At 48.0% G+C, this 26052-nt stretch overlaps 1 protein-coding gene across 1 annotated transcript in view; it reads left to right on the top strand.

Moving 5' to 3' along the window:
• LOC135527093 (GDNF family receptor alpha-4-like) overlaps positions 1–26052 on the top strand; it is a 72239-nt gene that overhangs the window by 32878 nt on the left and 13309 nt on the right. The window contains exons 2-3 of the mRNA XM_064955741.1: positions 21797–22072; positions 23184–23264. Of these exons, the coding sequence (XP_064811813.1) occupies positions 21797–22072; positions 23184–23264 (357 nt within the window). The remainder of the gene's footprint in view (positions 1–21796; positions 22073–23183; positions 23265–26052) is intronic.

Below are 26052 nucleotides of genomic sequence, written 5' to 3'. Positions count from 1 at the left end.
TTAGTTGACTTGGGTTGAATAGAGGACAAGTGTTGGGAGTATCCATGCTATGACTCAGGGTCAATACTCTTATAGGGGAACAGTGTTGTTACACTTAAACCTGACCGTTTTAGGTGTCCTTCATCGAACAGTGTGTTGTTTGAAAATCGATAGAACTCTCATGGTGCAATTTTGCTCCACAATTACCCACTGTGTAGAATGGGAGGAAGTTCAGAACCATGTTCAAATGGAGCATTGTTGTTGACAGGTGTATAAAATCGAGCACACAGCCAAGTCAGTTTGTGAAATTTCTGCCCTGCTAGAGTTGCCCCGGTCAACTGTAAGTGCTGTTATTGTGGAAACGTCTAGGAGCAACAATGGCTCAGCTGTGAAGTGGTAGGCCACACAAACTCACAGAATGGGATTGCCGAGTGCTGAAGCACGCAGCGCGCAAACATTTTCAGTCCTCTGTTGCAACACTCACTACCGAGTTCTAAACTGCCTCTGGAAGCAACGTCAGCACAAGAACTGTTCATCGGGAGCTTCATGAAATGGGTTTCTATAGCCAAACATCAGTGCCTGACCTCACTAATGCTCTTGTGGCTGAATGGAAGCAAGTCCCTGCAGCAATGTTCCAACATCTAGTGGAAAGCCTTCCCAGAAGAGTGGAGGCTGTTACAGCAGCAAAGATGGGACCAACTCCATATTAATGCCCATGATTTTGGAATGAGATGTTTGACGAACAGGTGTCAACATACTTTTGGTCACGTAGTGTAGGTGGTGTTATTGTTGTGGCACCACTTGTCATTTCAGGAAGTTACTGTAGTTCCACACAAGCTGTCTCACATGCCTTGAGGGCATGAGGTAAACTTTTCTTGTAGAGACAAAACAAATTATTTATTTCACAATGTAACAAACTAATTTTTCTCTATAGATTTGGTATCCATAGAACCTCTGTGAAGTATGTGGAGCTTTTGTGACTGACTGGGTTCAACTTGATATCTGTATGCCACAAAACTTTGTAAGTCAATTAAATGAATGACTAGACGTTAGGTCGGGGAGCTAACCCAATTCTTCAGGTCTCCAGCAACACAGTACCACATGGGTTCCCCTTCACCCCCACCCACCCCCGGTTGACCTACACTTCACAGAGAACCATCTGGGTCACCCTTCATCCCCGTTGACTTCCACTTCACAGAGAATCATCTGAGTCACCCTTCACCCCCTGTTAACCTCCACTTCACACAGAATCATCTGGGTTACCCTTCACCCCCTGTTAACCTCCACTTCACACAGAATCATCTGGGTTACCCTTCACCCCCTGTTAACCTCCACTTCACACATAATCATCTGGGTCACCCTTCACCCCCGTTGACTTCCACTTCACACAGAATCATCTGGGTTACCCTTCACCCCCCGTTAACCTCCACTTCACACAGAATCATCTGGGTTACCCTTCACCCCCGTTTGACTTCCACTTCACAGAGAATAATCTGGGTCAAGGCACAGGGTTCTTGTGTTTGCCAGCTGAGCTAAAGCCTAGGCATGAGCTCAGGGAACTAAAGGCATGAGCTCAGGGAACTAAAGGCATGAGCTCAGGGAACTAAAGGCATGAGCTCAGGGAACTAAAGTCTAGGCATGAGCTCAGGGAACTAAAGTCTAGACATGAGCTCAGGGAACTACAGCATAGGCATGAGCTCAGGGAACTAAAGGCATGAGCTCAGGGAACTAAAGCCTATGCATGAGCTCAGGGAACTACAGAATAGGCATGAGCTCAGGGAACTACAGCATAGGCATGAGCTCAGGGAACTACAGCATAGGCATGAGCTCAGGGAACTACAGCATAGGCATGAGCTCAGGGAACTAAAGCCTGAACTCTTAAAAATAATTGTACCATCTAGAACCTAAAATGGTTCTTGGACTGTCCCCATAGGAGAACCCTTTGAAGAACCCTTTTTGGTTACTTTAAAGTACTACTTAAGTAGTTTTTTGCGGGATCTGTAATTTACTTTACTATTTAAATATCAAGAGAACATCCCTGGTCATCCCTACTGATGATTTGGTGGAATCAGTAAACACACATGCTTCGTTTATAAATTATGTTTGTGTGTTGGAGAGTGCCCCTATCTATCCGTAAATTTAAAAAACAAGAAAATGGTGCTGTCTGGTTTGCTTAGTATAAGGAATTTGAAATTATCTAGACTTTAACTTTTGATACTTAAGTATACTTTAGCAATTACATTTCCGTTTGACACTTAAGTATATTTAAAACCAAATACTTTTTGACTTTTACTCAAGTAGTAATTTACTGGGTGACTTTCACTTTTACCTGGGTCATTTTCTATTAAGGTATCTTTACCTTCACTCAAGTATGACAATTGGGTACTTTTTCCACCACTGGGACCGAGTTTGAGAAACGCTGCTCTAGACACTCGCCGTTGTTTCCCCACTTACTTCCACCAAATCAAATCAAAGTGTATTTGTCACGTGCGCCGAATACAACACCTTACAGTGAAATGCTTACCATCCAGCGCCATCATTTGATCATTATCTTATCTTGGCATGCTCAGCATGAAGACCCCTGCACTTCACTACGGTTTGTAAAAGCCTCAGCAATGAGTGCCCATCTACATCAACCATGTTCAGTCATGACAGTCCTTCTCCTCATCTATCAGCACAAGGCTCCCTGAAAAAAACTCTGAAAACCCCGACAAAGGCTACTCTTAAATTAGACAGAGAAATACAAATTAAAAGAGTATGAAGAGTAGGTTAATGATTGTATTTGAAAATCCCTCATTAATATAATTCAAAGCAGTGTGGAATGGAGAGGGAATGAGGAAGTCGGGTATAAATAATGCATTGTCTCATCATGTTTCATTTGATGAGCGCACCACCGGCCAGGGTTGTATCAAATACGGTTATCCCTCCTTAATCCTCTACACTCTTAGAAAAAAAGATGTTATCTAGAACCTAAAAGGGTACTTTAGCTGTCCTCATAGGAGAACCCTTTGAATAACTCTTTTTGGTTCTAGGTAGAACCCTTTTGGTTCCAGGTACAATCATTTTGTGTTTTATGTAGAACCATTTCCACAGAGGGCTCTACATGGAACCCAAAAGGGTTCTACCTGGAACCAAAATGTGTTCTCCTATGGGGACAGCCGAATAACCACATTGGAACCCTTTTTTCTAAGAGTGTAAAGAAACAGCAGATTCAGAAGAACACTTGAAGAAGATAGAAGCCTAATTTTGCCAGCTGTCATGTCATTGTATTGAGACAGATAGAGAGCTGTAAAATGACTTGGGACAGGCCCCCCAAAGCAGAGATAGATTGTTATGGGGGAGTTGGCCCCACAATAGTATATGCATTGGTGGAAGTTCAATATTAGATCCAAATCACCCTACCACATCTAAGCCAATATGACACCAGGGTCGATGAAAATTTGATTGGAGGTACACAACACACTCCCTGCCTCTCAGCCATTACAGAGAGACACATACCGGATTTTGAACAGGTTCGTTAGCATTACGAAATATCTAGGCGTCGGATAAGAACGAGACTGCAGCGTCCATAAGGTGTCCATTAGACTTACCTCCTTTCGGACTGAATAAGTTTGTAGGGGCAACAGTTTTGATTAAATGTATAGTTTATCACTCTCACATGCTCATTTCTGTTCGTTAAGAACCAAATATATGCTACCTTTTTTTGTAGCATTTCTGACAAGGCTAAAGCAAATTCAGCGGAATCTCAGATTTCTAAAACCAGACAAATGAACTTGGGTTGTGCAGCAACAGAGCTAGTAGCTAGCTAAAACCAGTCAAATGAGAGGCAAGCTACAAGCATAGAAAGCTAGCTATATTTGGCTATGGAAGCTTTTCCCCATTGCTGAAGTCATCTGTGTCAACTGTTTGCCTTTGACACTTCCGTGTAATCAGAGCACAATCAAATAAGCACAGATAAGATGGCGAACGTCCTTGGCTGCTATTGCCAGTTAGCTAGCTACAAGCCAACAAGACTGTAACATTACCTGTATGGACAGATTGCGATGCACTAGCACAACTCAATATTTACAACATCTCCCACATTCTTCCACAAAGTACAGCTAGTTGCTAGCAAGCTAGCTAAGTAAAGTTCATAGTCAACACCAAACTTTGGAAAACTGCCACGCTCCTAGTGTATTATACATGCAATGGGCATTGCTCATCTAGCGTTAACGTTAGCTAACATTTCTCCATACGCTAATCAACCTGGCTTGCTTAGCAATGTAGCAAGTTAACATTACAGCTCTTACCTTATGCATTGATTCAGTCCACTTCCTCCTGTCAATGCATTTTATTCTTGTCTTTATAATCCACATATGCGCTGACTGATTAACACAGTGTGAAGTTACTATGCAATGTATTCCTGAAAACCTGAAGTTGCGCTGAAGGTCCATGGTTTGCCTCTTGGAGAAGATATTTTGACCATTGTTTTGACACCCCTCTCCCAGTCCCGACACACACACACTGGCCCGCACACGCACGGTGTGTGCTTATTCCCCCCCACCGCGAGCACGCCATTTTCATGCTTGTGTGACACTTTTGATATTCTGGATTTCCCCTGATTGTCTATGCAATTAAAATGGAGGTCAAAATAAAAGGGAAATAAAAGTATTATCTGAGTTTTGGAGGGGGGGCGAAGGACACTGTCTCCCGGTGTCCTAGCTAGCTACCGGTTTTTGCCCCCACCTCCTACCTGCTGTGTACTGGAGTCCTTCTAGCTAGCTAACTCGCTGGCTAGCTAGTTAACTAACTAGCACACTGTGTCCTTTGCTCCCGCCTGTCCTTGCCGTTGTTAACAGAACTGCGGGAAAACAATGCCCAACAGGCGGGGTGAAGGAAACTGTCTACTGATGTCTTAGCTATCGTTAGTTAGCTAGCTACCTATCCCGCATACCCTGTACCAGAGTCCAAGCTAGCTATCTAGCACCCAGTGTCTTTTGCTAATGTCTGCCGAACACCTGCCCTCGCCTTCGAAAACGTGCCTGAAAGGCGAGAGGGAAGGTCACTGTCTACCATTGTCCTAGCTAGCTACTGGTGTTGTCGCCCCCTCCACTTCTTCTGTGGTGTTTATCGGCGGGTAGCATCCAATGTTATGGATTGTACTGGAGCCCTCCCGCCTGTGTACCGGGTCCTAGCGTAAATATTGACCAATTATAAGTATAAAGAGGGGTTCCTGCAGATGCAGGAATGCCCACATGCAAGAACACCCTGATTTGTTGGCTACCCTTCTCCGTCTTGCTACTACAGAGGACAGAACGGTGGAGATAGACCAACTGTGAAAGAGTTCTGGTGGTAATAGAACAACAGAGAAAGGGTTCTGGTGGTAATACAGTGGACCAATAGAGAAAGGGTTCCGGTGGTAATATAGTAGACCAACAGAGAAAGGGTTCTGGTGGTAATAGACCAACAGCAAAAGGGTTCTGGTGGTAATAGACCAGGGTTCCCCTGGTTATACAGTAGACCAACAGAGAAAGGGTTCCGGTGGTATTACAGCAGACAAACAGAGAAAGGGTTCCGGTGGTAATAGACCAACAGAGAAAGGCTCCCGGTGTTAATCCAGTAGAGCGACAGAGAAGGGGTTCTGGTAGTAATAGACCAACAGAGAAAGGTTCCCTGTGTTAATCCAGTAGAGCGACAGAAAAGGGGTTCTGGTGGTAATACTGTAAACCAACAGAAAAGGGTTCTGGTGGTAATACAGTAGACCAATAGAGACATGGTTCCACTGGTTTTACAGTAGACCAACAGAGAAAAGTTTCAGGTGGTGATGCAGTAGACATACAGAGAAAGGGTTCCCCTGGTTATTGTAATGGTTCTCTTGTGGGGAAAGAGAGGCGGACCAAAATGCAGCGTGGTTAGTTTTGTGCATCTTTAATAAAGATGAAAGTACTACAATTTACAAAACAAGAAACGTGAAAAAAACAAAACAGTCCTATCTGGTTCCACAAAGACAGGAACAATTACCCACAAAACCCAACACAAAACAGGCTACCTAAATATGGTTCCCAATCAGAGACAAATGACTAACACCTGCTTCTGATTGAGAACCATATCAGGCCTAACATAGAAATGGACAAACCAGACACACAACATAGAATGCCCACCCAGCTCACGTCCTGACCAACACTAAAACAAGGAAAACACACACGAACGATGGTCAGAACGTGACAGCACCCCCCCCAAGGTGCTCCGCACGCACAACCTAAACCTATAGGGGAGGGTCTGGGTGGGCATCTGTCCGCGGTGGCGGCTCTGGCGCTGGACGTGGACCCCACTCCATAATTGTCTTAGTCCCCCTCCTTAGCGTCCCTTGAGTGGCGACCCTCGCCGCTGACCTTGGCCTAGGAACCCTAACAACGGGCCACACTGGACTGAGGGGCAGCTCCGGACTGACGGGAAGCTCCGGACTGACGGGAAGCTCCGGACTGACGGGAAGCTCAGGCAGGTTGATAAATCGAGCAGATCCTGGCTGGCTGGCGGTTCCGGCAGATCCTGGCTGGCTGGCGGTTCCGGCAGATCCTGGCTGGCTGGCGGTTCCGGCAGATCCTGGCTGACGGGCGGTTCCGGCAGATCCTGGCTGAATGGCGGATCCTGGCTGACTGGCGGATCTGGAGGATCCTGGCTGACTGGTGGATCCTTGCTGACTGGCTGAATGGCAGATCCTGGCTGACTGGCGGATCCTGGCTGAATGGTGGATCCTGGCTGAATGGCAGTTCTGGCAGATCCTGGCTGACGGGCGGTTCCGGCAGATCCTGGCTGACTGGCGGATCCTGGCTGACTGGTGGATCCTGGCTGAATGGCGGATCCGGCAGATCCTGGCTGAATGGCGGATCCTGGCTCCCCCTCCTTAGCGTCCCTTGAGTGGCGACCCTTGCCGCTAACCTTGGCCAAGGAACCCTAACAACGGGCCACACTGGACTGAGGGGCAGCTCCGGACTGAGGGGCAACTCGGGACTGAGAAGAAGGTCAGGACTGAGAAGAAGGTCAGGACTGAGAAGAAGGTCAGGCAGGTTGATAAATCGAGCAGATCCTGGCTGGCGGTTCCGGCAGATCCTGGCTGGCTGGCGGTTCCGGCAGACCCTGGCTGACTGGCGGTTCCAGCAGACCCTGGCTGAATGGCGGATCCTGGCTAACTGGCGGATCTGGAAGATCCTGGCTGACTGGCGGATCCTGGATGACTGGCGGATCCTGGCTGAATGGCAGATCTGGCGGCGCTGGGCAGACTGGCGGCACTTGCGGCGCTGGGCAGACTGGCGGCGCTGGGCAGACTGGCGGCACTGGGCAGACTGGCGGCACTGACGGCGCTGGGCAGACTGGCGGCACTGACGGCGCTGGGCAGACTGGCGGCACTGACGGCGCTGGGCAGACTGGCGGCGCTGGGCAGACTGGCGGCGCTGGGCAGACTGGCGGCGCTGGGCAGACTGGTAGCTCAGGCGGCGCTGGGCAGACGGGTGGCTCAGGCGGCGCTGGGCAGACTGGCGGCGCTGGGCAGACTGGCGGCGCTAGGCAGACTGGCGGCACTGACGGCGCTGGGCAGACTGGCGGCGCTGGGCAGACGGGCGGCACTGGCGGCGCTGGGCAGACTGGCGGCACTGGCGGCGCTGGGCAGACTGGCGGCGCTGGGCAGACTGGCGCCTCTGGACTGAGAGGCTCTGGCGCCTCTGGACTGAGAGGCTCTGGCGCCTCTGGACTGAGAGGCTCTGGCGCCTCTGGACTGAGAGGCTCTGGCGCCTCTGGACTGAGAGGCTCTGGCGCCTCTGGACTGAGAGGCTCTGGCGCCAGAGGGGTTCTCGGGCTTCCAGCCGCTCTGCCGTGCTAGCTCCTCATAATGCCGCCTCTCTGCTTTCGCTGCCTCCAGCTCTGCTTTGGGGCGGCAGTATTCCCCTGGCTCTGCCCAGGGTCCTTTCCCGTCAAGGATCTCCTCCCAAGTCCACTTCTCCAAATAGTGCAGCCTCTCCCACTGCAGCTGCTGCTGTTGCTCCTGCTGCTGCTGCTTCTCCTGCTGCTGCTTCTGCCTCTGCTGCTGTGGCTGCTGCCTCTGTTTACCACGCCGCTTGGTCCTTGGTTGGTGGGTAATTCTGTAATGGTTTTCTTGTGGGGAAAGAGAGGCGGACCAAAATGCAGCGTGGTTAGTTTTGTGCATATTTAATAAAGATGAAAGTACTACAATTTACAAAACAAGAAATGTGAAAAAACCAAACCAGTCCTATCTGGTGCCACAAACACAAAGACAGGAAAAAATTACCCACAAAACCCAACACAAAACAGGCTACCTAAATATGGTTCCCAATCAGAGACAAATGACTAACACCTGCCTCTGATTGAGAACCATATCAGGCCTAACATAGAAATGGACAAACCAGACGCACAACATAGAATACCCACCCAGCTCACGTCCTGACCAACACTAAAACAAGGAAAACACACACGAACGATGGTCAGAACGTGACAGTTATACAGTAGACCAACAGAGAAAAGGTTCCGCTGCTAATACAGTAGCCCAACACTGATACGGTTCCGGTGGCAATACAGTAGACCAACAGAGAAGGCATTCCGGTGGAAATAGACCAACAGAGAAAGGGTTCCGGTGGTATTACAGCAGACAGAGAATGGGTTCCGCTGATAGTACAGTGGACCAACAGAGAAGGGGTTCTGGTGGTAATAGACCAACAGAGAAAGGCTCCCGGTGTTAATCCAGTAGAGCAACAGAGAAGGGGTTCTGGTAGTAATAGACCAACAGGGAAAGGGTTCCGGTGGTATTACAGCAGACAAACAGAGAATGGGTTCTGCTGATAGTACAGTGGACAAACAGAGAAAGGGTTCCTGTGGTAATAGACAAACAAAGAAAGGCTCCCGGTGTTAATCCAGTAGAGCAACAGAGAAGGGGGTCTGGTGGTAATAGACCAACAGAGAAAGGCTCCCGGTGTTAATCCAGTAGAGCAACAGAGAAAGGGTTCTGGTGGTAATAGACCAACAGAGAAATGCTCCCGGTGTTAATCCAGTAGAGCAACAGAGAAGGGGTTCTGGTAGTAATAGACCAACAAAGATAGGCTCCCGGTGTTAATCCAGTAGAGCAACAGAGAAGGGGATCTGGTGGTAATAGACCAACAGAGAAAGGCTCCCGGTGTTAATCCAGTAGAGCAACAGAGAAAGGGTTCTGGTGGTAATAGACCAACAAAGATAGGCTCCCGGTGTTAATCCAGTAGAGCAACAGAGAAAGGGTTCTGGTGGTAATAGACCAACAAAGATAGGCTCCCGGTGTTAATCCAGTAGAGCAACAGAGAAGGGGTTCTGGTGGTAATACTGTAAACCAACAGAGATAGTGTTCCTGTGGTAATACAGTAAACAAACAGAAAAGGGTTCTTGTGGTAATAGACCAACAGAGATAGTGTTCCTGTGGTAATACAGTAGACCAATAGAGACATGGTTCTGGTGGTACTAGACCAACACAGAAACTGTTCCGGTGGCAAGATAGTAGACCAACAGATAAATGGTTCCGCTGCTAATACAGTAGCCCAACACTGATACGGTTCCGGTGGCAATACAGTAGACCAACAGAGAAGGGGTTCTGGTGGTAATAGACCAACAGAGAAAGGCTCCCGGTGTTAATCCAGTAGAGCAACAGAGAAGGGGTTCTGGTGGTAATAGACCAACAAAGACAGGCTCCCGGTGTTAATCCAGTAGAGCAACAGAGAAGGGGTTCTGGTAGTAATAGACCAACAGGGAAAGGGTTCCGGTGGTATTACAGCAGACAAACAGAGAATGGGTTCTGCTGATAGTACAGTGGACCAACAGAGAAAGGGTTCCGGTGGTAATAGACAAACAAAGAAAGGCTCCCGGTGTTAATCCAGTGAGCAACAGAGAAGGGGGTCTGGTGGTAATAGACCAACAGAGAAAGGCTCCCGGTGTTAATCCAGTAGAGCAACAGAGAAAGGGTTCTGGTGGTAATAGACCAACAGAGAAATGCTCCCGGTGTTAATCCAGTAGAGCAACAGAGAAGGGGTTCTGGTAGTAATAGACCAACAAAGATAGGCTCCCGGTGTTAATCCAGTAGAGCAACAGAGAAGGGGATCTGGTGGTAATAGACCAACAGAGAAAGGCTCCCGGTGTTAATCCAGTAGAGCAACAGAGAAAGGGTTCTGGTGGTAATAGACCAACAAAGATAGGCTCCCGGTGTTAATCCAGTAGAGCAACAGAGAAAGGGTTCTGGTGGTAATAGACCAACAAAGATAGGCTCCCGGTGTTAATCCAGTAGAGCAACAGAGAATGGGTTCTGGTGGTAATACTGTAAACCAACAGAGATAGTGTTCCTGTGGTAATACAGTAAACAAACAGAAAAGGGTTCTTGTGGTAATAGACCAACAGAGATAGTGTTCCTGTGGTAATACAGTAGACCAATAGAGACATGGTTCTGGTGGTACTAGACCAACACAGAAACTGTTCCGGTGGCAAGATAGTAGACCAACAGATAAATGGTTCCGCTGGTAATACAGTAGACCAATAGAGAAAGAGTTCCACTGGTAATACAGTAGACCAATAGAGAAGGCGTTCCTGTGGAAATAGACCAAGAGAGAAATGCTCCCGGTGTTAATCCAGTAGAGCAACAGAGAAGGGGTTCTGGTAGTAATAGACCAACAGAGAAAGGCTCCCGGTGTTAATCCAGTAGGGCAACAGAGAAGGGGTTCTGGTGGTAATACTGTAAACCAACAGAGATAGTGTTCCTGTGGTAATACAGTAAACAAACAGAAAAGGGTTCTTGTGGTAATAGACCAACAGAGATAGTGTTCCTGTGGTAATACAGTAGACCAATAGAGACATGGTTCTGGTGGTACTAGACCAACACAGAAACTGTTCCGGTGGCAAGATAGTAGACCAACAGATAAATGGTTCCGCTGGTAATACAGTAGACCAATAGAGAAAGAGTTCCAGTGGTAATAGACCAACAGAGAAAGGGTTACGGTGGTAATACAGTAGCCCAACATAGAAAGGGTTCTGGTGGTGATGCAGTAGACATACAGAGAAAGGGTTCCCCTGGTTATACAGTAGACCAACAGAGAAAAGGTTCCGCTGCTAATACAGTAGCCCAACACTGATACGGTTCCGGTGGCAATACAGTAGACCAACAGATAAAGAGTTCCACTGGTAATACAGTAGACCAACAGAGAAGGTGTTCCGGTGGTATTACAGTAGACAAACATAGAATGGGTTCTGCAGATAGTACAGTGGACCAACAGAGAAAGGGTTCCGGTGGTAATAGACCAACAAAGAAAGGCTCCCGGTGTTAATCCTGTAGAGCAACAGAGAAGGGGTTCTGGTGGTAATAGACCAACAGAGAAAGGCTCCCGGTGCTAATCCAGTAGAGCAACAGAGAAAGGGTTCTGGTGGTAATAGACCAACAGAGAAATGCTCCCGGTGTTAATCCAGTAGAGCAACAGAGAAGGGGTTCTGGTAGTAATAGACCAACAAAGATAGGCTCCCGGTGTTAATCCAGTAGAGCAACAGAGAAGGGGATCTGGTGGTAATAGACCAACAGAGAAAGGCTCCCGGTGTTAATCCAGTAGAGCAACAGAGAAAGGGTTCTGGTGGTAATAGACCAACAAAGATAGGCTCCCGGTGTTAATCCAGTAGTGCAACAGAGAAGGGGTTCTGGTGGTAATAGACCAACAGAGAAAGGCTCCCGGTGTTAATCCAGTAGAGCAACAGAGAATGGGTTCTGGTGGTAATACTGTAAACCAACAGAGATAGTGTTCCTGTGGTAATACAGTAGACCAATAGAGACATGGTTCTGGTGGTACCAGACCAACACAGAAACTGTTCCGGTGGCAAGATAGTAGACCAACAAATAAAGAGTTCCACTGGTAATACAGTAGACCAATAGAGAAGGCGTTCCTGTGGAAATAGACCAAGAGAGAAATGCTCCCGGTTTTAATCCAGTAGAGCAACAGAGAAGGGGTTCTGGTAGTAATAGACCAACAGAGAAAGGCTCACGGTGTTAATCCAGTAGGGCAACAGAGAATGGGTTCTGGTGGTAATACTGTAAACCAACAGAGACAGTGTTCCTGTGGTAATACAGTAAACAAACAGAAAAGGGTTCTGCTGGTAATAGACCAACAGAGATAGTGTTCCTGTGGTAATACAGTAGACCAATAGAGACATGGTTCTGGTGGTACTAGACCAACACAGAAACTGTTCCGGTGGCAAGAGAGTAGACCAACAGATAAATGGTTCCGCCGGTAATACAGTAGACCAATAGAGAAAGAGTTCCAGTGGTTATAGACCAACAGAGAAAGGGTTACGGTGGTAATACAGTAGCCCAACATAGAAAGGGTTCTGGTGGTGATGCAGTAGACATACAGAGAAAGGGTTCCCCTGGTTATAGAGTAGACCAACAGAGAAAAGGTTCCGCTGTTAATACAGCAGCCCAACACTGATACGGTTCCGGTGGCAATACAGTAGACCAACAGAGAAGGCATTCCGGTGGAAATAGACCAACAGAGAAAGGGTTCCGCTGCTAATACAGTAGCCCAACACTGATACGGTTCCGGTGGCAATACAGTAGACCAACAGAGAAGGCATTCCGGTGGAAATAGACCAACAGAGAAAGGGTTCCGCTGCTAATACAGTAGCCCAACACTGATACGGTTCCGGTGGCAATACAGTAGACCAACAGAGAAGGCATTCCGGTGGAAATAGACCAACAGAGAAAGGGTTCCGCTGCTAATACAGTAGCCCAACACTGATACGGTTCCGGTGGCAATCCAGTAGACCAACAGAGAAGGCATTCCGGTGGAAATAGACCAACAGAGAAAAGGTTCCGCTGCTAATACAGTAGCCCAACACTGATACGGTTCCGGTGGCAATACAGTAGACCAACAGATAAAGAGTTCCACTGGTAATACAGTAGACCAACAGAGAAGGTGTTCCGGTGGAAATAGACCAACAGAGAAAGGGTTCCGGTGGTATTACAGTAGACAAACATAAAATGGGTTCCGCAGATAGTACAGTGCACCAACAGAGAAAGGGTTCCGATGGTAATAGACCAACAAAGAAAGGCTCCCGGTGTTAATCCAGTAGAGCAACAGAGAAGGGGTTCTGGTGGTAATGGACCAACAGAGAAAGGCTCCCGGTGTTAATCCAGTAGAGCAACAGAGAAGGGGTTCTGGTGGTAATGGACCACCAGAGAAAGGATCCCGGTGTTAATACAGTAGAGCAAAAGAGAAGGGGGTCTGGTAGTAATAGACCAACAGAGAAAGGCTCCCGGTGTTAATCCAGTAGAGCAACAGAGAAGGGGTTCTGGTGGTAATAGACCAACAGAATAAGGCTTCCGGTGTTACTACATGAGACCAACAGAGAAAGCGTTCCTGTGTTAAATCAGTAGACCAACAGAGAAAGGGTTCCGCTGGTAATACTGTAAACCAACAGAGATAGTGTTCCTGTGGTAATACAGTAAACCAACAGAAAAGGGTTCTGGTGGTAATAGACCAACAGATAAAGAGTTCCACTGGTAATACAGTAGAGCAACAGAGAAGGCGTTCCGGTGGAAATAGACCAACAGAGAAAGGGTTCCGGTGGTATTACAGCAGACAAACAGAGAATGGGTTCCACTGATCGTACAGTGGACCAACAGAGAAAGAGTTACGGTGGTAATAGACCAACAAAGAATGGCTCACGGTGTTAATCCAGTAGAGCAACAGAGAAGGGGTTCTGGTGGTAATAGACCAACAGAGAAAGACTCCCGGTGTTAATCCAGCAGAGCGACAGAGAAGGGGTTCTGGTGGAAATACTGTAAACCAACAGAGATAGTGTTCCTGTGGTAATACAGTAAACAAACAGAAAAGGGTTGTGGTGGTAATGGACCAACAGAGATAGTGTTCCTGTGGTAATACAGTAGACCAATAGAGACATGGTTCTGGTGGTACTAGACCAACACAGAAACTGTTCCGGTGGCAAGATAGTAGACCAATAGAGACATGGTTCCACTGGTTTTACAGTAGACCAACAGAGAAAGGGTTCAGGTGGTAATAGACCAACATAGAAATGGTTCTGGGTGTGATGCAGTAGACATACAGAGAAAGGGTTCCCCTGGTTATACAGTAGACCAACAGAGAAAAGGTTCCGCTGCTAACACAGTAGCCCAACACTGATACGGTTCCGGTGGCAATACAGTAGACCAACAAATAAAGAGTTCCACTGGTAATACAGTAGACCAACAGAGAAGGCGTTCCGGTGGAAATAGACCAACAGAGAAAGGGTTCCGGTGGTATTACAGCAGACAAACAGAGAATGGGTTCCGCTGATAGTACAGTGGACCAACAGAGAAAGGGTTCCGGTGGTAATAGACCAACAAAGATAGGCTCCCGGTGTTAATCCAGTAGAGCAACAGAGAAGGGGTTCTGGTGGTAATAGACCAACAGAGAAAGGCTCCCGGTGTTAATCCAGTAGAGCAACAGAGAAGGGGTTCTGGTGGTAATACTGTAAACAGACAGAGAAAGTGTTCCTGTGGTAATACAGTAGACCAATAGAGACATGGTTCTGGTGGTACTAGACCAACACAAAAACTGTTCCGATGGCAAGATAGTAGACCAACAGATAAATCGTTCCGCTGGTAATACAGTAGACCAATAGAGAAAGAGTTCTGGTGGTGATGCAGTAGACATACAGAGAAATGGTTCCCCTGGTTATACAGTAGCCCAACACTGATACGGTTCCGGTGGCAATACAGTAGACCAACAGATAAAGAGTTCCACTGGTAATACAGTAGACCAACAGAGAAGGTGTTCCGGTGGAAATAGACCAACAGAGAAAGGGTTCCGGTGGTATTACAGCAGACAAACAGAGAATGGGTTCCGCTGATAGTACAGTGGACCAACAGAGAAAGGGTTCCGGTGGTATTAGACCAACAAAGAAAGGCTCCTGGTGTTAATCCAGTGAGCAACAGAGAAGGGGTTCTGGTGGTAATAGACCAACAGAATAAGGCTTCCGGTGTTACTACATGATACCAACAGAGAAAGCGTTGCTGTGTTAATACAGTAGACCAACAGAGAAAGGGTTCCGCTGGTAATACTGTAAACAAACAGAGTTAGTGTTCCTGTGGTAATACAGTAAACAAACAGAAAAGGGTTCTGGTGGTAATGGACCAACAGAGAAAGTGTTCCTGTGGTAATACAGTAGACCAATAGAGACATGGTTCTGTTGGTACTAGACCAACACAGAAACTATTCCAGTGGCAAGATAGTAGACCAACAGATAAATGGTTCCGCTGGTAATACAGTAGACCAATAGAGAAAGAGTTCCAGTGGTAATAGACCAACAGAGAAAGGGTTCTGGTGGTGATGCAGTAGACATACAGAGAAAGGGCTCCCCTGGTTATACAGTAGACCAACAGAGAAAAGGTTCCGCTGCTAATACAGTAGCCCAACACTGATACGGTTCAATACAGTAGACCAACAGATAAAGAGTTCCACTGGTAATACAGTAGACCAACAGAGAAAGAGTTACAGTGGTAATAGACCAACAGAGAAAGTGTTCCTGTGGTAATACAGTAGACCAATAGAGACATGGTTCTGGTGGTACTAGACCAACACAGAAACTTTTCTGTGGGAAGATAGTAGACCAACAGATAAATGGTTCCGCTGGTAATACAGTAGACCAATAGAGAAAGAGTTCCAGTGGTAATAGACCAACAGAGAAAGGGTTACTGTGGTAATACAGTAGCCCAACATAGAAAGGGTTCTGGTGGTGATGCAGTAGACATACAGAGAAAGGGTTCCCCTGGTTATACAGTAGACCAACAGAGAAAAGGTTCCACTGCTAATACAGTAGCCCAACACTTATACGGTTCCGGTGGCAATAGAGTAGACCAACAGATAAAGAGTTCCACTGGTAAACAGTAGACCAACAGAGAAGGCGTTCAGGTGGAAATAGACCAACAGAGAAAGGGTTCCGGGGGTATTACAGCAGACAAACAGAGAATGGGGTCCGCTGATAGTACAGTGGACCAACAGAGAAAGGGTTCCGGTGGTAATAGACCAACAAAGAAAGGCTCCTGGTGTTAATCCAGTGAGCAAAAGAGAAGGGGTTCTGGTGGTAATAGACCAATTGAGAAAGGCTTCCTGTCAGGATTTGGCCAGGGTTGTTCCGGTTTTTGGTCACTAGATGCCCCCATTGTGCTTTTTGACCTTTTGCTTTCCCTTGATCCCCATTATTATTTGCACCTGTGCCTCGTTTCCCCTGATTGTATTTAAACCCTTTGTTTCCCTCAGTTCTTTGCTCTGTGTTTGTATGTTAGCACCCAGCCCTAGTATTCTGTGAACTCTTGTTGATCCCGGTGGACGCTCTTGTGGAATTCTGTTTTTTTGTTCTTGTTTATTTATTTTTGAGTATCTTTTGAGGCTTTTTATGCCATACCTACCACCTTGTGGATTTACCTTTTTGTCTTGGAGGATTACCTTGTGGATTACCTTGTTCTTGTGGAATTCCTTTCAAGGTTGTGGAGTTACATGTTTTCCTGAAGGACTTCACTTTTTACTTTATTAAATACACCGTCTCAAGTACTGCTGTGTCTGCCTCATCTTCTGGGTTCTGCCGACTATTCGTGGCTCAGTTGGTTAAGTGACTGTTTCTCACTCCGGAGACCCGGGTTCGTAACCGGGTCCTGACAGAAACACAGAGACAAAAATGAACCCAGAGGCAGCCAGTTCCCAGGACCTTGTTGCCATGCTGTCCCACCACCAGGAGACTGTCCAACGCCACGAAGCCGCCCTGGTTCAGCAAGAGGCCTTAATGGCTAGACATTCTCATCTTCTGTCGGAGATGCTGACTTCCATAAAGCAGATATCTGATCGACTTACCCCGGCAACAGTTCCCGTCCCAGTACCTCAGATTCACGTACCCATGGCAGTTAACCCCCTGGCTGAACCTCGTCTTCCACCTCCCCAACGGTTCTCAGGTGATCCAAGTGCTTGTAAAGGGTTTCTCACCCAATGTTCTCTCTCCTTCGAGCTGCAACCCTCGTTGTTTCCCACCGACCGGTCTAAGATCGCATATATCATCACCCTGCTGTCGGAAAAAGCCCTGGCCTGGGCTACTGCTGTGTGGGATGCCCATAGTTCCTGCTGTGCCAGCTACTCTGCCTTTGCTGAGGAATTCAAACAAGTTTTTCAAGGCCCAAGCAGTGGTTCTGACTCAGCCAAACAGCTCCTGACTCTCCACCAAGGTCGGCGCAGCGTGACGGACTATGCCATCCAGTTCCGCAAGGCCTTTCCGACACTATCCAAGATGAACTGGCCACTCGGGAACCACCGGACAATCTCGAGTCCCTGATCAAGTTGGCCTCACGCATTGACCAGCGTCTGAGAGAGAGAGAACTCAACCGTAGACATCTAGCCCCTATCAGTCCCAGCTCCGAGTCCCCACCTTTATCCCTGCTGGCTCCACCGGAACCCATGCAGATTGGACGCATCTCCCAGGCTGAGAGAGACCGCCGGATGAGGGAGCGACGCTGTCTATATTGCGGCAAACCGGGCCATTTCCGTTCCACGTGTCCCGGGCTCCAGGGAAACGCTCTGTCCCGTACAGACCGGGGGGAACTGTAACGGGAAACATAACCTCCTCCCATCCGTCCAACTCCCGTCTGCTCATTCCAGTCACCCTTTGCTGGGACACCCACAAGCTTCACCTTCAAGCCTTGGTAGACTCTGGAGCTGCAGGTAACTTCATGGATGGTGTCTGGGCGAAGGAGAATGGCGTTCCCTCTGAACCTCTAAGTGACCCCATGAGGGTTACTACATTGGATGGAAGCCCTTTGGGATCTGGACTTGTCACTCATGTCACTACCTCCTTGCGACTTTCAGTTTCACAACACCAGGAATTGATGAACTTTCATTTGATCTCCTGTTCCGAGTTCCCTCTCGTCCTTGAATACCCCTGGCTTCACAGCCATAACCCTCACATCGACTGGTCTGTGGGCACTATCAAGCAGTGGGGTCCTACGTGCCAAGCTACTTGTATTTTCCCGAATTCCCGAGTTCTACTCCCGAGTCTTTAGAATCCATCGACCTGACCCGAGTTCCCGAGTGTTACCATGACCTCAAACTGGTGTTTAGCAAACAGAGGGCCACCATGCTACCACCCCATAGACCTTATGATTGCCCCATCGACCTGTTTCCGGGCACTTGCCCCCAGGGGTCGGATCTTTTCCCTATCTCCACCCGAACGAGCTGCTATGGATACCTACATCAAGGACGCTCTGGAAGCAGGCCTCATGCGTCCATCCACCTCCCCGGCGGGAGCAGGGTTTTTCTTTGTGGCCAAGAAAGACGGTGGATTACGTCCTTGCATCGACTACCGGGGACTCAATGCCATAACCGTCCGTAACCGTTACCCGCTACCCCTTATGGCCACAGCCTTCGAGCTGCTCCAGGAAGCAGTTGTTTTCAATAAGCTTGACCTACGGAACGCATACCATCTTGTGCGGATCAGACCTGGTGACGAGTGGAAGACCGCTTTCAACACGCCTACTGGTCACTATGAATACTTGGTGATGCCCTTCGGCCTGACCAACGCCCCAGCGGTGTTCCAAGCGCTCATAAACGATGTGCTTAGGGATATGCTTAACATATTTGTTTTCGTTTACTTGGATGACATCCTCATCTTTTCGAGCTCCCTTCAAGAACACACAAAGCATGTCAGACAAGTACTCAAACGCCTCCTAGACAGCCATCTGTACGTTAAGCCGGAAAAATGTGAATTCCATTCATCCCGAGTACAATTCCTGGGATTTGTAGTGGAACCCGGTCGAGTCCAAATGGACCCCAGGAAGGTAGGGGCGGTAGCGGATTGGCCCACTCCCAAATCCGTTAAGGAAGTTCAGCGTTTCCTGGGCTTCACAAACTTTTACCGCAAGTTCATCAAGAACTTCAGCTTGGTGGCAGCCCCTCTCTCAGCTTTAACCAAGGGTGGCAATGCAAGGTTTTTGTGGGGAAGAGAAGCTGAGACGGCCTTCCAAGGACTCAAGCAGCGCGTCCTCTCTGCTCCCATCCTGATACTACCGACTACGGATGAACCGTTTGTGGTGGAGGTAGACGCATCAAAGGTTGGTGTTGGAGCTGTCCTGTCTCAGAGGGGTGAAGACAAGAAGCTTCATCCGTGCGCTTTCTTCTCACACCGGCTTACCCCGGCAGAGAGGAACTACGATGTGGGGGATCGTGAACTCCTAGCGGTTAAGATGGCATTGAAGGAATGGAGACACTGGCTCGAGGGGGCTTCTCACCCTTTTCAAGTGCTTACGGACCACAAAAATCTGGAGTATATCCAGCAGGCGAAGCGGTTGAACAAGCTAGATGGTCTTTTTTCTTCAATCGATTCCAGTTTATCCTCACCTATCGGCCCGGGTCGAAGAATCTCAAACCGGATGCCCTGTCCCGAGTCTACGCTCCTGCCATTCGAGATGACACGGACATGCCTGTCCTTCCTGCTGCTAAGATCGTGGCTCCAATCTCGTGGCAAGTTGAGGATACCGTGAGACAAGCTCAAGCTATCGAACCGGACCCGAAAGGAGGTCCTGCCAATCGGTTGTTTGTCCCCAAGGCAGTGAGGACTCAGGTCCTTCTGTGGGGGCACTCCTCTCGCCTCACCTGTCACCCGGGCGTAGGTCGCACCTTGGAGTTCATCCAGCGTAAGTTCTGGTGGCCTACCATAAGAGAAGACGTTGCCACTTTCGTCAATGCCTGCCCCGTGTGCTGCCAGGGCAAATCCTCTCACCTCCGCCCTCAAGGACTCCTTCACCCTTTACCTGTTCCCCACAGACCCTGGTCCCATATCTCATTGGACTTTATTACTGGCCCTCCTCCATCCCATGGCAATACTACAATCCTAGTCATAATCGACAGGTTTTCAAAGGCGGCCAGGTTTGTCCCTCTGACTAAGTTACCTTCTGCCAAGGAAACGGCTGAGTTGGTAATTAATCATGTGTTTCGAGTCTTCGGCATTCCTCAAGATATGGTTTCTGACAGAGGTCCCCAGTTCGCCTCAAGGTTTTGGAAGGCCTTCTGCCAACTCATGGGGGCTTCTGCCAGTCTATCTTCAGGGTACCATCCGGAGTCCAACGGCCAAACAGAGAGGATGAATCAAGAGCTGGAAACCACCCTCCGATGTATGACTCGTAACAACCCGTCCACATGGTCGTCCTTTATTGTTTGGGACGAATACGCGCACAACACCTTGCGCTCCTCCTCCACTGGTATGTCCCCGCACGAGTGTCAGTTTGGCTATGCCCCTCCATTGTTCCCGGACGAGGAGGCAGAAGTCAGAGTGCCTTCAGCCTTGAAGTTCATCAGACGCTGTCGGCTTATGTGGAGGAAGACCCGTCTTAATCTTATGCGTTCCTCACAGATGTACCAACATCAAGCCAACAGACGTCGCCGTCCCGAGCCTACCCTGCGCCCCGGCCAGAGAGTCTGGCTCTCCACAAGAGACTTACCACTACGGGTGGAGTCTCGCAAGCTGTCCCAAAGATACATCGGTCCCTTTAAGGTTGCCAGGAGAGTTAACCGAGTTTCTTATCGCCTACACTTACCCAGATCCCTTAAGATTAATCCCACGTTTCACATTTCCTTATTAAAACCTGTTGTTTTTTCTCCCCTTGTCCCGGCAGACAGACCTCCCCCTCCGCCTCGTGTCATTGGAGGCCAGCCGGCTTATACCGTCCATCGGATACTGGATTCCCGCCGGGTGCAGCGGTCCTGGCAGTATCTGGTGGACTGGGAAGGCTACGGTCCCGAGGAGCGCTCCTGGGTTCCTGCCAAAGACATACTGGACCCTGACCTCATTCGTCAGTTCAGGGCCCTCCACCCCGAGAGAGCTGGTAGGAACGTCAGGAGCCGTAGACCAATAGAGAAAGGTTTCTGCTGGTAATAGACCACCAGAGAAAGGGTTCCGTGGTAATACAGTAGGCCAACAGAGAAAGGGTTCCGGTGGTAATACAGTAGACCAACAGAGAAAGGCTTCCGGTGGTAATACAGTAGACCAACTGAGAAAGGGTTCCGGTGGTAATACAGTAGACCAACAGAGAAAGGGTTCCGGTGGTAATACAGTAGACCAACAGAGAAAGGGTTCCGGTGGTAATGCAGTAGACCAACAGAGAAAGGGTTCCGGTGGTAATACAGTAGACCAACAGAGAAAGGGTTCTGGTAGTAATACAGTAGGCCAACAGAGAAAGGGTTCCGGTGGTAATACAGTAGACCAACAGAGAAAGGGTTCCGGTGGTAATACAGTAGACCACTCGACGAAATTGAGTGGCCTGCTCCAAGAAGCCATTCTTGTGATTATTGTGACTTTGCCATAGTCATTGTTTGTAAGCTTGTGTAGTCAAATGAATTTATGATCGTATGCTTTCCATTTGTTGTTTGTATGCTGTTCTTTGTATGACATTTTAATATTTGATAATTAACCAAGGATATTAGGCCACTCTTGGCCATGATTACAGACACCTGTGTCTTTTGACACTATATAAACGAGTCATCCTGCAGTGTTAGTGATTATACCCTGATGAAGACAGCTTGGCTGTCGAAACGTTGGTAATTACATATTTGCATCTGAGCTCCTAGAGTGTGCGGCTCTCTTTTATTTTCAAGTTTTCTACTCCGCTAGCCAGCACCTTGCCTAAATAGGTCTGCATTTATTTTTCTTCAAGACCTATTCTTAGCATATCTATAAAGTACATCTTAATTATCCTCAACTTTCTTCCCCTTCCACCCTCCCCCTCCCCTCCTCTGACCTGTAGCCCTGCAGGTAGTTCTGTCAGCAGGCAGAGACTGTCTGGTGGCGGGGGACTCGTGCTCCAGCGACGAGACCTGCAGCCCACGTCTGCGGACCCTGCGTCAGTGCGTAGCGGGCAATGGTAGCATGAAGCTGGGCCCCGGGGCCCGGAGCCAGTGCGCCAACGCCGTGTCGGCACTGCTCTCCAGCCCCCTGCATGGTTGCCAGTGCAAGCGAGGCATGAAGAAGGAGAAGAACTGCCTCAGCATCTACTGGAGTCTCCATCAGTCTGTCATACACGGTGAGCAATTTAGCCAGGTGCTCGGTCATTTGTATTGGATGGGACAACGGCCAAGTCCATTTATGTAACACAGGTTACAGATTTAACTCTCTACACAGAACATAATGTGGCTGATGCAGCTTAGTCATGATGCCTGGCAAACAGTCAGCTATCAGTCATTACACCTGGTGTCACTGTGGAACAATTGACTGAAGGTCCTTGGAGAGGGGTATTCTGTATTAACCTGCACGAGAGCTAGTAAACTACTACAGGAAATTAATAATGTGTGAATTAGGCTTGGCCATTATCCAGAGTGTCATGCCTTCATACTGACCTTATGCTATACCGGGATATTCAGTAATACCAGCCCTGTTTTCAAACCCCATTGATACTCTGTAATCCGAAGGTTAGCATTGCCAACAACTACATGTAAAATCCCATAGAGAATGCTAACTAAATGTTAATGAGCGCATTGCGAATATTTTGTACAGTTTCTGACCTAAACTATACAATTAACTCAAACATGCTACCCACAGTTTGCTGCACGCACCAAATAAATATTAGCCAGCAAGGCTCTTGATCCAGGAGGGGATTCTCTGCTGTTGGAAGAAGCTAACCACTTAGCTAGATAGCTATCTAGCTACTAAATTAGCATGCCAAATGCACAACTGAAGAGCATTTAGCACATTTTAGACAGTTAACTTAATAGTTCTACGATATCCAGCTGGAAAACATTTAGTAGAGAATTCCATACCTTAATTATATCACCTGGTGCATGCTGCACAACAGTGAGTGACTCACAAGACTCCGGTCTCTAGTCTCAACCCCACGTGACTAGGGACTATCGTAAGCTTCATAATAATGACTGGTGAAATTAAGAACACAATGTTCTTTCTCTCCTATTGCACAAGTTGACTGCAGGTATTTATTTAAAAAGTAACTACAAATATTAAAATGTCCCCAATTTTTTTTAAATAAATAGTTTCAATGGTATTGAAAAACCATCCCAAATACCCTGGTATACTGTATATACGGTATACCATCCAATCCTAGCGTGAATCCTGTTCATTAGCTCCAAAGGGATAATGTGTCATTACTGTGTCATGCAATGTGTCATTCCATATACTCTCAGGACTCAACCTGGTAGAGAGTTACCCTTATGAAGCCATGGAGAGAGACTACGACTACGTTCGTCTGGCCTCCATCACGGCTGGTAAGTACAGTGACCTCGGTTCGTTTTGATCTTACCTCAACCTTTTCACCATGAACCAAAGGATTAATGTTGAAAAGAACCCGTCTTGTATCGTTTAGGTCCCCTGGAAGGCAGCCTTAGGCATAGAATAGTCCACATTGTGTCCTGGAGGCATAGTTAAAAATGAAAGCATTTTCCAAGAATCTGAACACAATTAGCAATATTACAAATAATATGTTTCAAAGACCCTCATTTACATCTGATTTATCATTTAATTTTGAGGAAGACAAGTACAGAAGAACAATGAACCAGACCAATAGAGGAACTAGATTAGAAATTATTCATACCCCTTCACTTTTCCACATTTTGTTGTGTTACAGTCTGAATTCAAATTAGATTACATAATGACAAAGTGAAAACATGTTTTTAGAAATGATTGCAAATTTATTGAGAATGAAATACTTAAATATTACATTTACATACGGTACCAGTCAAAAGTTTGAACACACATATTCATCCCAGGGTTTTTCTATATTTTTACTATTTTCTACACTGCAGAATAATAGTGAAGACATCAAAACTATGGAACAACACATATGGAATAATGTATCTACCAAAAAAAGTGTTAAACAAATCAAAATCGATTTTATATTTGAGATTCATTTAAGTATCCAACATTTGCCTGGAGTCTCTGGACTACAGACTGTCGCTGGAGGCTCTGGACCGTAGACCGTCGCTGGAGGCTCTGGACTGCAGACCGTCGCTGGAGACTCTGGACTGCAGACTGTTGCTGGAGGCTCCGGGCCATAGATCGTCTCTGGAGGCTCCGGGCCATGGATCATCACTGGTCTCTCCGGGCCATGGATCATATCTGGAGACTCCGGGCCATGGATCATCACTGGAGGCTTCGGGCCATAGATCATCACTGGAGGCTCCGGGCCATGGATCATCACTAGAGGCTTCGGGCCATGGATCATCACTGGAGGCTCTGGGCCATGGATCATCACTGGAGGCTCCGGGCCATGTATCATCACTGGAGGCTTCGGGCCATGGATCATCACTGGAGGCTTTGTGCCATGTATCATCACTGGAGGATTCGTGCGTGGAGCTGGCACAGGACGTACCAGGCTGGAGACAAGCACTGGAGGCTGGGTGCATGGAGCTGGCACAGGATATACTGGACTGTGGAGGCGCACTGGAGGTCTGGATCGTAGAGCTGGCACAATGCGTCCTGGACAAAGGACCACCTTCGCACGGCAAATGCGGGGAGCTGGCACAGGACGCACTGGGCTGTGAAGGCGCACTGGAGACACAGTACGTATGATCGGCACAGGATATACAGGGCCGTGGAGGCGCACTGGAGTTCTGGAGCATAGAGCTGGCACAACGCATCCTGGACAAAGGACCACCTTCGCACGGCAAATGCGGGGAGCTGGCACAGGACGCACTGGGCTGTGAAGGCGCATCTGGAGATACAGTGTGTAGAGCCGGCACAGGATATCCTGGACACTGGAGGCGTACTGGAGACCAGGAACGCTGAGCCGGCACAACCCGTCCTGAACAGATACCCACTTTAGCACAACAAGTGCAGGGGGTTGGCACAGAATGCACCAGGCTATGGAGGCGGACTGGAGACACGGTGCATAGAACCGGAAAACATGGCATCTGAACGGTGACCAACTCCACACAGTGAGTACAAGGAGTTGGTTCTGGTTCCCATCTTGGCTCTGCCAACCACCCCGTGTGCCCACCCAAATCCTCTCGGGCTTCTGTCGTGGTCGCGAACCCCAGTGTCGTTGTTGTTCCTCCCTCGCTGCTTCCGACTGCTCCCTTGGCAGGCTTTCGTGTCTTGCCAAGACTTCCTCCCAAGTCCAGGATATTCTCTCCTCAACCTCCTCCAAAGACCAGGATGCCATGTCCTCCCGGGCACGCTGCTTGGTTCAGTTGTGGTGGGATCTTCTGTCACGCTTGTTGAAATGAGTGGACCAAGGCACAGCGTGCGTAGAGTTCCACATTATATTTAATAGTGAAACTTACAACAAAAACAACAAAGAATTTAACAAACGTGCAGTATTGCAATGCTCAAGGCAACTATACACAAACAAGATCCCACAACAAATAGGTGGGAAAGGCTGCCTAAATATGATCCCCAATCTGCCTCTGATTGGGAACCATACCTGGCCAACATAGAAATAACAAAACTAGAATGCCCACCCTAGTCGCACCCTGACCTAACCAAAATAGAGAATAAAAAGGCTCTCTAAGGTCAGGGCGTAACAATTAGCAAACAGGAAAACGCTTATCCAGAGGGGGAGCTCCTAGTGGCTGGGGACTTTAATGCAGGGAAACTTAAATCTGTTTTAACTGATTTCTATCAGCATGTTAAATGTGCAACCAGCGGGAAAAAGTTCAAGACCACCTTTACTGCACACACAGAGATGTGTACAAAGCTCTTTGCTTACAAGCAAAAATTAAAGCAGGAAGTACCAGTGACTCTGTCTATAAAAAAGTGGTCAGATGAAACAGATTCTAAACTGCTTTGCTAGCACAGACTGGAATATGTTCCGGGATTCTTCCGATGGCATTGAGGAGTACACCACATCAGTCACTGGCTTTATCAATAAGTGCATCGAGGATGTTGTCCCCACTGTGTATGTAGATACCCCAACCCGAAGCCATGGATTACAGGCAACATTCACACTGAGCTAAAGGGAAGAGCTGCCTCTTTCAAGGAGCGGGACTGTAACCCGGAAGCTGATAAGAAATCCCGCTATGCCCTCCAACAAACCATCAAACAGGCAAAGAGTCA

The sequence above is a fragment of the Oncorhynchus masou genome, chromosome 32 (assembly GCF_036934945.1).
Source record: "Oncorhynchus masou masou isolate Uvic2021 chromosome 32, UVic_Omas_1.1, whole genome shotgun sequence".
In the NCBI taxonomy this organism is placed as follows: Eukaryota; Metazoa; Chordata; class Actinopteri; order Salmoniformes; family Salmonidae; genus Oncorhynchus; species Oncorhynchus masou.
This window is presented reverse-complemented; position numbering and strand designations above follow the sequence as displayed.